Source organism: Lissotriton vulgaris, chromosome 7, assembly GCF_964263255.1.
Source record: "Lissotriton vulgaris chromosome 7, aLisVul1.2, whole genome shotgun sequence".
In the NCBI taxonomy this organism is placed as follows: Eukaryota; Metazoa; Chordata; class Amphibia; order Caudata; family Salamandridae; genus Lissotriton; species Lissotriton vulgaris.
Window position 1 is genome coordinate 437,390,639 of NC_141695.1, and position 14,689 is coordinate 437,405,327.

The window sequence follows — 14,689 nt, forward strand, 5'->3', positions numbered from 1 at the left end:
TAATCAAAGATGCTTATATTGTAGCTTAATGGGTTTCCTATCCTCACGATAGACTCCTGTTGACTGTGCATGCTACCTTCACACAAGCACCACTATCGCTCGGATCCTCCACTAGGTCATCTCCCAAGCCCCCACTCAGACACCACCCTGACAGGTCCTGAGCTGTGCTACCCTGAATCATGATGCCCCACAGGCACAATAAGTAGATGTATTAGGCCGGAGTTACCTGCACTGTGTACTCTCATCCTTAGGTCTCAACAATGCTAAACCGATTACAATCTGATGGATTCATGCTTTCTTGAGGTCAAGACTGTAGGCCAGAGGTCTTCAAACTTTTGTAGGTTCTAGGCCCAGAACTCAGGCATTGCTGAAGCTTTACGCCAAAGCCTTCTGCTGCCTTGTGATGGAAATTCACAGGCCACATGGGGCGGATAGTGGAGGGGAGACTGCCGGGGGCGCACGTCCGGAGGGTTCCGGGAACCAGTGCCCCCGGCAACAGATGAAACACAGCCTCATCCATTGTGGTAGTCGGGGTGCTTGTGGCCAGAGTCCCACAGTTGCTTGTGTTTGCAACAGACAGCCTGCCGTCTCCTGGGTTCTAGTGATCAGATTACCAGAAGTCCATGGGATGCCATACTTATTAACAGAGTTCTCCACAGCTCTACCACTTCTATGCAAGCATCCTAATTAAAATTGTGCATAATGTGGGCAAGTACAAATATTCCCATACTATCCTCACTGCTTACCCTATCCCAGCCTAGAACTTACAAATCGAGAGGAGTTGTCGTTTTTCACAGTTTTCGCATTTCCAAAAGCCTCCAGGATTGGGTTAGCCTGTAACAACTGCCGCTCCAATTCACCCTGCCAGGGAAGAAAAGTCATTAATACGAGAAAGTAATCAGACTGGAAGCAGACAGACAGAAGACACTTACATGGCACAAGGACCCACATACACTTCATCTGATTCTCCTACAGTAGCACTAGGCAAACATACGCCTGAACATACCATGTGTGCAGGGAGAAGGGCCAGTGAATCCCCAAAACATCAAAAGCACAGGATCAGAAACCAATGCACAGCTCTCCTGTCCTCCAAAAGAAAAGGTGCGGTAATACCAGCTTTTGGCAGGACCACCAAGATTGTTCTAAAGTATTTCCCACAGGGGCACCAGAAACAAATGGTCTCAGTGCTGGCGGAGAGGGTACCACAGCTACCCTAGCGGCAGAGTCTGCAAACAGTACTCTCGAAGGAACGGGGCAGCACCCAGGGCTGGTTGTTTTGGGACACACTGCATGGAGTGGGTTGACAGCTCTAATGAGCAATCATGGGTCCTCCAAGTCACAGGTTCAAACTCTAGAAGAGTCAACAAAGACTTTAATCTTTCTAAGTACAATAAAAAGAGCACCATGGAGAACACATTTTGATAGGAAAAAAATTTACCCTGAGAGGGTCAGAACAAAACCTCAGTAATAAATCCAATAAGAGGTGACCTGAGAACCAAGAAAGGTATGTAATGGAGTGGACCATGTTGAGAAGTGAGGAGTTAAAGAGTTACATTCACTGGACAAACTTTACAGGCCACACGGTCCATACCTTTCCCTTTGTGTATATATGCATTCTTACCTACATTGGATCTCTGCCATAGAAGAGGTGGGCATCTCCAGGTGGCAAGAAGTCCTTTGTAGTACTGCAGGTATCATGGATCGGGCCCCGGGCAGAGATTCTGGGTGCTAGAGAGGTGTTCGAATTAAAAGTGACAGCACCCCATGCGATAAAGAAATAACGGAAACCTTGGAGTCTGCCTGGAACCTTCATCTTTGCAATGAGTGAGTAAATGGGAACAAACAATTGGCCTGTAAGTATTGGGGGAGGAGCCCACTGTGTGCTACACTGGGTGTGTAGAATTGTTTTGCTCTAGAACCACAGTGCACTGCAGACCCCAGGGCAGACAAGGACACATCACTCCCTATCCTAATCACAGGCAGTTAGAAGGAGATCGCTTTGTTTTAAGAGGCGGGCAGCAGGTCAGGGGCTCCTGAAAGGCTGGGAGGGCCAGTAAAAACGAGCCACATGTTAAGCTATGCCTGGACTTTGGATTACTTCACCAGCTTTTCAGGCTCTTGATTTTAAGAAATCTCCCCATTCCCATATAGACCAATCCACTTTCTAAAGCTGTACAAGGACATTGAGGAAAACAAAGCATGAGTGAAATGGAAAACTCTGTTGGTTACTCACATAGTTTACAACGCCGGAGGTCTGGGAGGTGGCACACCAAACAGCACGGGGAATGGAAACAGACACAAAACAAATGTTAACGAAAATCATATGGCATGAAGGATGAGCAATGGAAAACATGAACCAAAAAAGGGTTGGGAGTGACAAGGGTACACAGCAGACAAAGAATAGACGCCACCCTCTGAGTATTAGGGCAAACTGTCCCATGTCAGCAGTCTAAACTCCTGCAAAGAGAGATGAGTTTCAGAAAGGGCAGAGTCATCAGGGAAGAGGAGAGGACTAGCAGACTTGAAATTCTAATGTGTGGACCCAAATCACTGACTCAAAAGCATAATGAAACCAAGAAACATCTGTAGAAGCCATTGGAGACCAGGGGGCTTTACTAGTGGAGGGGTGGGGTGCAGTGCACACCCTTGGGTATCCTTTTCCACTAACGCAAAGGGGACACGGCCTCTAACGTGAGTCTGCTTCCAGGAAGCCACTCGCGAAGCAGCTGCTCCACACACAACTCTTTTGACACAAAAGGGCAACTCAATATTCTCTTGAGGGCGTGGGTAAATATAGTAAAATAGTTAGGAATGCAAACAGGGGAATTGATCAAACAAATAAAGTTATTTACACATTCATAAATCATTCAGTGGGTCATAACTTGACATCACAACTTGATTGAAAGTTATTCAAAAGTAAAATCGGGAGAAATAATCTCAGAAGCAGGTGTATATATTCATAAATGTTATATTGAAAGAGGTAAATCTTCATATGTACATTAACAGGAGTTCAGAATGTAGATCTAATAATATATTGACAATGATCAACGCAGTACATTTCGGGTTTTTTATGCCATATGTCAATGCACTCAACACCCACTTCCCACATACACAGATAAAGCCCGCTGAACACAAGATACTCGGCTCTGAGTAAGAGCTGAACAATGACTAGAGAGGACGATGGGTTATACATTGACGTTTCGGTCTCAGTCGCTATATAGAAGAATGACCTCTTTCAATACACAATTTATGAAGATTCTTTCTCCCTAATCTTCTTTTGAATAACTTTTAATCAAGTTGTGAGGTCAATCTATGACACACGCGATGATTTATGAATTTGTACGTAACTTTATTGGTTTGAACTGGCCTCCTTTATCATTCTTTTTCAACTTGTACTTTGAATATTGCTTTAAAGGAGCCGCTTATCTCCCTCTTCCAATAAAAAAAAAACACCATTTTATTTTCAACAAACTGACATGCCATTGCTACCAAGGTAAACATCTATAGGATGCAATGAATAAACTCACCCCTACTTAATTTTTAAAAGAGTATGTGTGATCCCTTTATGCACGTCTCATCTATTTATCACGTGTGCTTCATTCAGCTGGACTGCGAGTCTGGAGGGTTTTGTGACATCATAGATGTGTGATTATGCAATTAGCAGGGCTTCGATGTCACAAATGTAATAACAATATATCAGTGATGTCACGCCTGCTCTAGTGTCGGTTTTCTTAGCTGTGCAGATAACAGGATAGGTCACTGCGCCTTGTATTATGCTAAAATATACTCCTGAAGTGGAGACGGCCCAGCTCATTGCCTCAACGCGCTCAGAGAGAAGGCAGACTAATCGAAAGTAAACTATTTGCAGCGGTCAGCCCATGCAGCTTCGGGAAATGAGCAGTCAGCCCTTTTACTTTATGATTTTGGAAATTAGTACTTTATACATATTTTGACAAATTTAGAACTATCCTAATATGTGGTATATTTGTATTAGATCCGTTTGGAATCACATATTCATACAGCAAGTAAGTATAATTAGATGTATTTTATTAGATGATTTTCAATGACAAAACTATATTAGAACAGTTTGCAAACACGGATATTTAAGTTAAAGGTATTTGCAATTACAGCTATTTGGAATCAGGGATGTGTGCTAGAATTACTTGTACTTGTAATTAAATCTTAGCAATTAGATTTATTTTGTAATGTGTTTTGGAAATTAAATGCATTTTGAAAGCATCTGCAACAACGTCTGTTTTAAAGAGGATTGCACTTAGATATTTTTGGATGTGAATATTGACCTAGAACCATGTGGGACTGAAAGGACGTATGTCCAGAAGAGGGGTCTAAGATATGAACCCCTCAATGTTCATAGAATCTTTAGTCCCTACTACACGTGTCCTCTGGTGAAGCTGGTAGATTTATAGACTGATGCGTCTGAAACACCCCAGGGGCAAACCCCCTCACTTCCCAAACCCCATCCTTGCACTCGTCCACTCACTGAAGGGAACCCAGTGTGTGGGTGCATGTTTGTGTGATTAAGTGCATGCCTGTGTGTGTTGTGGGTGGGTGAATTCCTGTGTGTGGGTGGTTAAATTCCTGTGTCTGGGTGGGTGCATGCCTGCGTGTGAGTGAGTGAGTGCATGCCTGTGTGTGCATACCGGTGTGTGTTGTGTGTGGGTGAATTCCTGTGTGTGGGTGGTTGAATTCCTGTGTCTGGGTGGGTGCATGCCTGCGTGTGAGTGAGTGAGTGAATGCCTGTGTGTGCATACCGGTGTGTGTTGTGTGTGGGTGAATTCCTGTGTGTGGGTGGTTCAATTCCTGTGTCTGGGTGGGTGCATGCCTGCGTGTGAGTGAGTGAGTGCATGCCTGTGTGTGCATACCGGTGTGTGTTGTGTGTGGGTGAATTCCAGTGTGTGGGTGGTTGAATTCCTGTGTCTGGGTGGGTGCATGCCTGTGTGTGAGTGAGTGAGTACAGGCCTGTGTGTGTTGTGTGTGGGGGGGTGTATTCCTGTGTGTGGGTGCATGCCTCTATGTGTGGGGACACCTACTTAAAGATCAGGAGTGATCTGGAGGGAACTGACGGTCTGTGTAGCCAATGCGATGTACAGAAAGAAGTGAAGCTATCTTGGTTGCTAGAAGCATTCTAGAAACGTTAAACGTTGTGTGACGGAGAACACACTGGTCTAAAGATCAAGAGTGATCTGAAGGGAACGGGCAGGCACTGTAACCAGTGCAGTGCACAGGAGCAAGTGAGCTCATCGGGGTTATTGCAAGCATTGTAGACAGGCCATGGCGTGGGTGAATTCAATATACATTTACATAACTAATACCTGCCACCCACGCCCTTCCTGTAACTTTGGGAGGCCTAGAATAGTCTAAATTGTCACACTTGTGGGAGTGCGATGGTTATTAGCTATGTTGGTTGTGTTACTGGCATCGCTGGCGGGGCAATGGGTGGTGCAAGGTGCAGTGGGCACCTGAGAAGGGCCCTTGCAATTACTATGTTATAAATGAAGCACTGAGGAGGACCTGAGCAAGGACGGAAGTGATGTCATCAGACCCACTGCAAGCATTCAAAGTGACTGAGAGCACTTGCCTGGTGTTTGAATAGGGTGTGAGGCTCCGGCTGGCGTTAACAGAACACACAAAATGGTTAACAGTGACAACAAACTCGGTGGAAAGACTGCACATGCAGGTGTAAGCAGGGCACAACACTATGCAAATTTCGATCATGCTGAGAGAGGATTTGAATTTCTGGAGCAGCTCTGGTGTTATTTTCATACTAGGTGAACCACGCTCAGAGGCACATCTCGCCAGTGACAGCCATGTCCACCTCTGACAACTACTTCATTGTCATACCAACCACATATGTGCGTAGCGTTATTGTCCAATCATCCCAAAAGCCCAAGACAGATTTCCGCGGGAGGTGAAAGATCGGGGTGTGCAGCTGGAAGGAGGCATCTGGATTTCCAAGGGTTAGAAGAACGTGCAGAGAGAGGCAGACACTAGTGTACAAACAGTCATGACAGAAGCATGTGCTGGTACGAAAGGAAGTTTTGGAGACAGATGTGAAGACAGGAGCCTGCATGAGCAGGGACAATGGGACATGTAAGGGACACATGGGCAATGGTGGTGATATGCAAGGCAGAAGAAAGGGCACACACACGTGTACATCAGTAAGAGAAGAGTGTACCAAGCAGATTGGAGATGGTATAGGTGGAGATGGTATGTCTGGAGCAGTTGCTGTGAGGGAGTGTGTGCGGGTACAGGTGCAGGTATGGTGTGAAGCGGACTGACATGTAGGGACATACATACTAGGCAGTGCCCTGCCCATGACTGATAAAAGCAACAATCCCCACCCCACTCACCGGCACCGTGTGCTCCTTACGGCCCTTGTGTGAGGAAGCCACATGCGCCAGGTACTGGATCACCTTCTTGGTGTTCTCGGTCTTGCCAGCTCCAGACTCTCCCCTGCAACAGTACCGTGTCAGACACATGCAAGGAAAGCGTGTTACATTAGTGCTTTACAAGGAGGACAGGAGCGTGCTCGCAGGTGAGCATGAGTGCCACGACTAACTCAAGGACGTATATATGGCCACCCTACCATCATGAGGCCAGACTCCACACTAACCAAGGAGGAAGGCCAATGGCTGCCATGGTGTCATTTGAGGACTGAATCTAAAACAGGAGAGTGTTAATGTGAGGCTGGACTTCGTGTTAACCAGAGACTGGCAACTATACTTTTGTAGGGAGCAGCATCCGATTGGTAACGCGGGCAATGCCTGAGTTCCAACTGTGGGCTGTTTTTTTTAGCAGTCTGGGGGGCAGATTTGGGCTGTGTCACTGTTGTTCGGATACAGCCAGTGGCCCAGTGGGTGTCTGAGTGGCCTTTCTGGAGGCACATGGGCGCGCATTACCTCACGTTTAGCAACAGGCAGAGGTGTCACTTTCTTTCGCTCGCAGGGCCGGCCCATTAATGTATGCATATCTATCAGGACAGGGGGCCTGAGCAGAAGTGGCCGCACTTGTTTTCAGTCACCAGTGTTAACTAAACTGTGCCTTTTTTTTGTATCCCCCCCCCTTTTTTAAAAAAAATTAAATAAAATGTTGCCAAAGCAGTGTTTTGAGGAAAGGCACTATGGAAATGTAGGCCACTTTTTTTTAGCGTGCCCGGGTCAATTTTTAATCTCAATCCAACCCTGGTAGGGAGGAAGACATCCAATGTTCTTGTGACTGTAGGCCATGGATATAAAACCTGTCAAAATAGTGTCCTACTTCAGTGTCTATCATCTGTTGCTGTTTTTGGCCAATGAGTGGTCACAGCTGATGTCAGGCTCTGTGCTATTCCAGAAGGGCCATGACTGCACTACCAACAAGTTCTAGGTCTGGGCAGAGTAGAGGCCTCATTGGATGAGCATGCAACAACCTGGAGTTCAAGTCATGCATTTCACAACTGCTGTGCACAGTGCATGCGTGCATTACTTACGTGCAAAGAATGGACTGGTCCTCGCGATCTACAAACACAGAAGAAATAAAGAGACATCAGCTGCATGGCGTACATTGAGCAAGAGGTGAAGCAAGAACCTGTCCAACACTATACACGGGCAGAAAGAAATCTTCCCAACACTTGGACCCGACTCACAAAGGACAAGTGAGAAAAGTCAGCATGCGCTCTCGCAAGATTACTCCCAAGTCTACAACACATGTTCAACTTAAGGATCAGTACGAATCCCTAGGGTTAGCCACAGAAATCTAAACAGTCGAGCAGGCCCCCCAGCCTGACCTGACAAAACGTCTTAAGGTGGCCGAACCAAGATCCAAGATGGCTGACATGCGCACAAAATTGTCGTAGGCTGTGTCACGGTCGTAGCTCCAGAGTGGCCTGAATTAAAAGTGTGGCCCCCTCTGGCGGACGGCACAAGCAAATGGCCTTAGTCTTCCAGTCCATATGTCAACAATCGCTATTTTCACACACGCACACACAGTGAAAAATGTAGAAAATCCTACAGGCGCCAGTTAGTAAACAAGCAATTATAAAAATGTCTTTGTAGTTTCGTTTTTATGAGAGCTAAACCTAGTGCTAAAATAGCTCCAAGGAAAAAACACTAAGATATGTGTTTGTGCTACATAACATTATAAGAGGGTTAATTCATCACATTAATACATTAGCATTGTCAAACAAAAGTCAATTCATTGCATTAATACTTTGCGTTACCTTTTGATGGTGGTGTTAAATACAGTGTGGTCTGTGAGCCCCAGCCAATATAAATGGTTAAGATTTAAAACCACAAGAAATCTTTTCTGACCTTAAGTAAAGCGTGTGCCCCCCCCCCCCTCCCACCCCCCCTTATTGCGGAACCTTACTTCTTTTCATCTCTCTTGCTTACCCAGGGCCATCTCTCCATCCTTTCTGGTGGGAGAGGACAGCTGCTTCTTAGCCTGTTCTTCCCAAAGCAGAGTCAGCTGGATGACACCAACTGAACTTCACCCTAGTATAGTTAATGTATTTAATTAAAGTTTCTGGTGGGAGATGTGGAAATTTTGGGGCACCAGGGGTCAAGGTGAGGGAGAGCAACACACTTGTGCTGATGCCACCATATCGGGTAATCTCGGTTTAAGGTCTTTAATCCTAGTTTCCTCCAGACATCTGGCAGGACAGGTCTGCTTGCTGTATAGTTTAGTTTTGATAGCCTTGATGTTTAATCTGCAGTTTAATTCTACACTCAGGCCGCCGTGTTCCATTTCTCAAATATGCAGTGGCCATGCATAATAATAACAAATGCATACATCTCTCCTTGCTGCACTAGTAATTCACAGCCCACCCCTAACATCTGGAGGATAGGTCTCCACCTTAAGATTACTGTGGTAGGCCTGTACCCCAAGTAGCTTTGAAAGGCTGTTCTCCCCTAGCAGAATACTATGGTATGATCTTACACCGTTGCCACCTAGAAGCAGGTCTCTACCTTCCACGTGCTGCAGTCATCTTTTATCCTATGTCCAACCTCAGAAGCTCCGTTTCCACTTCCTCCTTCGACCTACTGCAATGAATGTGGCCTTTACCGACCCACATATACCTGTGGAGAGCCAGCGTCTTAAAGCATGGTATTGTTAGCTTTGGCCCATGTTCACCCTGAAAAACCTTTCTTACCAGGGGACTGGTCTCTGCCACATACTTAAGCAGTCATCTAACTCCCTTCCAGGCAAACCGTGTATGCTTTGTGGGCGGGTCTTCTCTTACTGCGTATTGTGGTGAGCCTTTATCCAGTCTAATAATAGACGGGCAATCTCTCCTTGCATCACGCTGTGGAAAGCTTTTCGCCTCTACTCAACCCTCCAATCCACTCATAACTAGTGGGCATGTCTCCTCACGGAGCACACTTCAGTTAAACTTTTCTTACCCAGAAACCTGGTGGACATGTCTCCCCTTTCAGCATGGAATGTTACGCCTTTGCCCCTGCCATTCAGACCACATATCTGACACCCAGAGGACAGGTCGACCCTTGTAATGTGCCCTAAAGGTGCTTTTAACTCATCTGTCTGGCACCCAGTAAACAGGTACTCACAAGATGAACACTGTGTAGGCCTTTAATCGACTACTGAACCCAGAGAGGGAAAGCAACAAGTCTCCACAACATCACCCCACCTCCATGCAGATCCCTTTGATACTTAAGAGTTGAGGAGGTCCAATGCAGCAAGGTACTTCCGACTCAAGTAACACCCCTGGCAGCACGTTGCTGCTAAGCGCTATCCATTTTACCCCTTCTGGCATCTAGACACATCCTGGCAAACAAATCTCACCTTGCAGCATGCTGCGGTAGGCAGTCTCGGAGATGGCATAAATGTGTGGTGGCATCTCATGGCGCTTCTTGCCCCGATACATCTCCACAATCTGCTCCGTGTAGATGGGCAGGTTCTTGTATGGGTTGATGACCACACAGAAAAGGCCAGAGTATGTCTGCAAGAGATCACAGGAAGAGCAATAAGAACACAGAACATTAAGTGGGAGAGGTGTGAAAGTAGGACTGAGAAGAACCTAAAATGGCTACAAAGTGGCATACACGAAAAAGGCCAAGAAGCCACAGAAACTACAGTTCACCCAGAGATGGGGAAAGAGAACGTGCAACTACAGGAGTTTCTGGTATTGGATCCACATTAGGGAGGAAAAATGTGATACTGAAGACTCAAGCTAGGAGACCAAGAATCTTGGAAGGTTCATTACCTTGAGGGATGAGGAGAATATATTGCTGATCCAGATGGTGGATCTGTGACTTAATGTCGACAGGGACTAATTTGGGAGGAGGAAACAGCAGAACACCAGAGTACTATGAGCCGGGTGTAACACTGACTTCAGGGAGAAGGAAATAAAAAAGGCCAATGAGTGAATAGAGTTAAACCATTTAACAATAGGAGAGCAAAGAAACAGCCAATCGTAGGACATGGGATCCAATGGTATTGAATGCAAAAGACAGAGGAAGTCAATTGAAGAACCTGGGATCCAGTGACTTCTACTGATTACAATAAAAACAACTGGTAATGACAATATGACTGGCTTTGAAGTGGTAATGTACAGTACTGTAACATTTTATAACTATACAGGAACAGAGGGGTCATTTTTACTTTGCCTCAGGGAAGCACTACATTTGAACTGTGTGTGGGCGTGTGGGAGCACACATTTTCTTCTTTTCAACAGTTTCAAACATATGCTCAAGGCTCATATCAACCCCTCACTGACCATTAACTTGAAGTAAACACACTGCACTTTAACCCATAATCCTCTACTATAGTCTGTGACCCATAATGCAATCTTCAGAGTCGTATTAGCAAAGATGCCACACACACATCTTTACAATCAATAGTGCTCTCCATGTTACCTGTCCAATAGTGACGTGCACACAAATCTCATTCAAGAGACATTTCAAATGGGTGGGTGTGGCCAGAGCTATAGGTAAGGCCGGTGTCCTGTCAGACTGTGCAGAGAGCACCGAAATGCAGACTTTCTATTTCCCACTGAGGGCAGTAGTGAAGCGGCTCACTCTTAAAATATTACAAGTTCCACTCCTCCGAGGGAAAGAGAAATCTGCTCATGAGCCCTCGAGGGGTCTTCGCCCTCTGCGTCAGAGAAAATATATAATATTTGGGAGCCCGTAATCCGAGTACTATCTAATTTCCCAATTACAGTCGAGTTGTGACATCTATAGGCCCCTGTAATAAGGTAATTATGTAGCTGCTCAACTGTAATCATTGGTTACAGAGTATTGATGTCATAATGCTTGCGCCAAAGCCAACAGCCAAGGTGAATGGCAGATCATGGAATGAGCATTAGTAAGGCTGCAGTTTACAGAACAGAAAATGAGAATTGGCTTTTTGTTCTTCTGATCTGTTTTTCTTAAATGAACAGTAATCACCAGAAAAGAAAGACTTATGGCAATGTGTTTATTTTTCAGGTCAGAAAAGAAAGAATGCCTCAAGGTGTTACTATTCATTTTGACCCACAGCCTTTAAAAAAAAAAGAAAATCAGATTTTACATTGAACTGATTCAAATACATTTCTGCTATCTACATTTTGGTGCGTTCAGTTTCATACTACAGATTTAGTGTTGATTCTTCATGTAAAAACCACACTATCCCTTTCTTATGAAGGAGTAAAACCCCAAGAATGTAAGATGTTTGTTGGAAGAGTGATGGTATGTGCCTGTGTATTGTAAGAGATAACATGCCTCAGGACATACCTTATAAAGATATTACAAGTCACCTAGAGTTCCATGACCGTATAAAGGAGCTATGCCCCCCGTCTCGTTATTTTACATGGTCATGGTACTCCTCTGTGACCTATAACATCCTTATTACATATGACAGGCAAAGGTTAATCCTATATATAATCTTTTTACAGACAACCATGCCAGTTACAACAATCTGCCTGCAGTAGCACAGCCTGCACTAGGGCTGGAAAGTAGATTGGTAGAGGAGCCTCAGGGAACAGATGTAGCACAGGGGGGGGGGCTGCACAGATACAGCTGAGGGGGTAAAGTTTCCTCCGGCCACTCCGCTGTAAGCTCTCACCACAGGTTAGTGAGGTATGACTCTGCTGGCCTGCCAGACCAGGGAAGTTGGAAGCTGAGAGAAACCCTCTAACCCGTCCAGTGAACCTAAATTGTGAGGGAAATCTCATCACTTTAGATGATTGGTTTTTCATGACTTTGACATCTCTGCAATTGTAAATGAAGATATTTTCCCTTTATAACCCAATGTGGCTCACCATTGGGGCCACCGGACGAATTGTGCTCTAGATAAGACTTAATCTGCCACTATGTCATGATGTTCAAATGAGGCAATCAAACCCGTTGAGCTGGCCATGCTGCCGGCTCATGTGGCCTGAAACGAATATATGATTTTACCACGATTACAAGTTCCACGCATGGCATTACCACTCGAATTTTAGTTTGCAAGTGGCTTTACCACGCTGGAATTTACAACGAAGGATTATACCACGCGTAGAAACGTCCATTAAGCACAAATGACTCTGTAATAAACATAATGAAACTGATAGGCAAAAAAAGTATGTCTAGAGTATGTAGTAACTGCTTAACAACCCAATCGATCGTTTTTTTCAACATTCAAAAACTACAAATTACCTTAGATTTATAAATTTTTTTATTTTACTGTGCGCTTAAATATATATATATTTTTAATAAAGATTATTTTCTTACCTGACACCCTCCCGTCTTTCACCAGCAGCCCTTACTTCCATCCACCATGGAAACAAGCGTCAAAACACGTCTACCAAAATTAAAAAAGGACTGCTATTTTGACGTACACGGCACGTCTTTGGGGGAGGCACTTTCCTTTTACTTCAGTGGTACTGAAGTGCGTTTTTTTTATTTAAGTAACCCGCTCCTTTGTTTTTTGTTTTTTTTGGGGGGAGACCCCCCCAGCCATTCCGAGCCCCCCAAGCCCACGCAGAACGACTGGAAGGAATACCACGTCCCCCCCCCCAGCCCACGCAGAACGTACTTGCGTGGTAAAGACGGTTGAGGAAGGCACCCGCGTTGAAAAGACGTTTGCGTGGTAAGTGACCCGTGGTAAACGTTATTAGTGGTAATGCCTTCGTAGTAAATGATGTTTCCCATTAATTAGTATAGCTGAGGTCCAGGTTCTCTCCTTGATTGGCGCGTCTCTCTGCTATAGCACTGAATTCCAGCTCATCTGAATGGCTCGCATTTCTCTTTATCTAGTTCATCAAAGTCCGAGGTGCCCGTTCCTTGGTTGGCTGCGGCTTCTCTCACTTTGGAATTCATGAAAGTCAGTGGGTTCTCTGAGATGATGTTACTAATCTCTTGCTGTGATTAACAACAGTCCCTCAGCCATGAATGGCTGCCTGCCTACCCCCTCAATACTCGGCCACACAACCTTTCACTCACTGGCACCTGCTTTTTTTTAGCTCCTTTAAAATGATTGTGTCGCTTTCACAGCACCTCGGGTTAAAAGCTGCCTTTTTAGGCCTGGCTAGAAACTGTGTTAGCTGCAGTTTACAGCTAATGTAATCAATCACACAGAAAGTCCTCTAAGAAGCATTATTGATGGCGGTTTGTGGCTTGTGATCTTCTGTACAAGTATTCGATTGAGGAGTAGTTCTGTGATTCCGTTTATTAAGTCGTTCTATTTCAGCTTATGGATTGTCAAATGTCCTTGTACTGCAATGGACTTGTATTGTTACACTATATAGCATCAATAAAAATGAAACCACGTGTTTATTATGTACTGGAATCCGCTGCCGGTGTTTCAGCAAGAACAGAGTTTCAGGCGGGAAACATCATTTACTACGAAGGCATTACCACTAATAACGTTTACCACGGGTCACTTACCACGCAAACGTCTTTTCAACGCGGGTGCCTTCCACGACTGTCTTTACCACGCAAGTACGTTCTACGTGGGCTGGGGGGTAGACATGGTATTCCTTCCAGTCGTTGTGCGTGGGCTTGGGGGGGCATGTAGGGGGGTCTCTCCCCCCCAAAAAAAAACAAAGGAGCGGGTTACTTAAATAAAAAAAACGCACTTCAGTACCACTGAAGTAAAAGGAAAGTGCCTCCCCCAAAGACGTGCCGTGTACGTCAAAATAGCAGTCCTTTTTTAATTTTGGTAGACGTGTTTTGACGCTTGTTTCCATGGTGGATGGAAGTAAGGGCTGCTGGTGAAAGACGGGAAGGTGTCAGGTAAGAAAATAATCTTTATTAAAAAAAAATATATATATATATATATTTAAACGCACAGTAAAATAAAATAATTTATAAATCTAAGGTAATTTGTAGTTTTTGAATGTTGAAAAAAACGATCGATTGGGTTGTTAAGCAGTTACTACATACTCTAGACATACTTTTTTTGCCTATCAGTTTCATTATGTTTATTACAGAGTAATTTGTGCTTAATGCACGTTTCTACGCGTGGTATAATCCTTCGTTGTAAATTCCAGCGTGGTAAAGCCACTTGCGAACTAAAATTCGCGTGGTAATGCCATGCGTGGAACTTGTAATCGTGGTAAAATCATATATTCCTAATTTTCAGAAGAGGAAAGCAGAAGCCAGTTAGTCGACCCAGAGCCCGAGGATTATCCAGATTTATAGAGGAAGAAGCAAGCACCCCATTAGAGGACCTGGGACAACGTGGCAAGAGCTAAACAAAGTAGAGAAAT

General features: G+C 44.8%; 1 protein-coding gene across 3 annotated transcripts in view; it reads right to left on the minus strand.

Moving 5' to 3' along the window:
• The window catches only part of LOC147701804 (myosin-10-like), a 633,212-nt gene that overhangs the window by 268,461 nt on the left and 350,062 nt on the right, over positions 1–14,689 (minus strand). For all 3 annotated transcript variants that reach the window (XM_086930428.1, XM_086930427.1, XM_086930429.1), the window contains exons 3-7: positions 9,802–9,958; positions 7,490–7,517; positions 6,372–6,474; positions 2,234–2,254; positions 769–861 (exon numbers count right to left, since the gene is read on the minus strand). In XM_086930428.1, the coding sequence (XP_086786554.1) occupies positions 769–861; positions 2,234–2,254; positions 6,372–6,474; positions 7,490–7,517; positions 9,802–9,958 (402 nt within the window). The remainder of the gene's footprint in view (positions 1–768; positions 862–2,233; positions 2,255–6,371; positions 6,475–7,489; positions 7,518–9,801; positions 9,959–14,689) is intronic.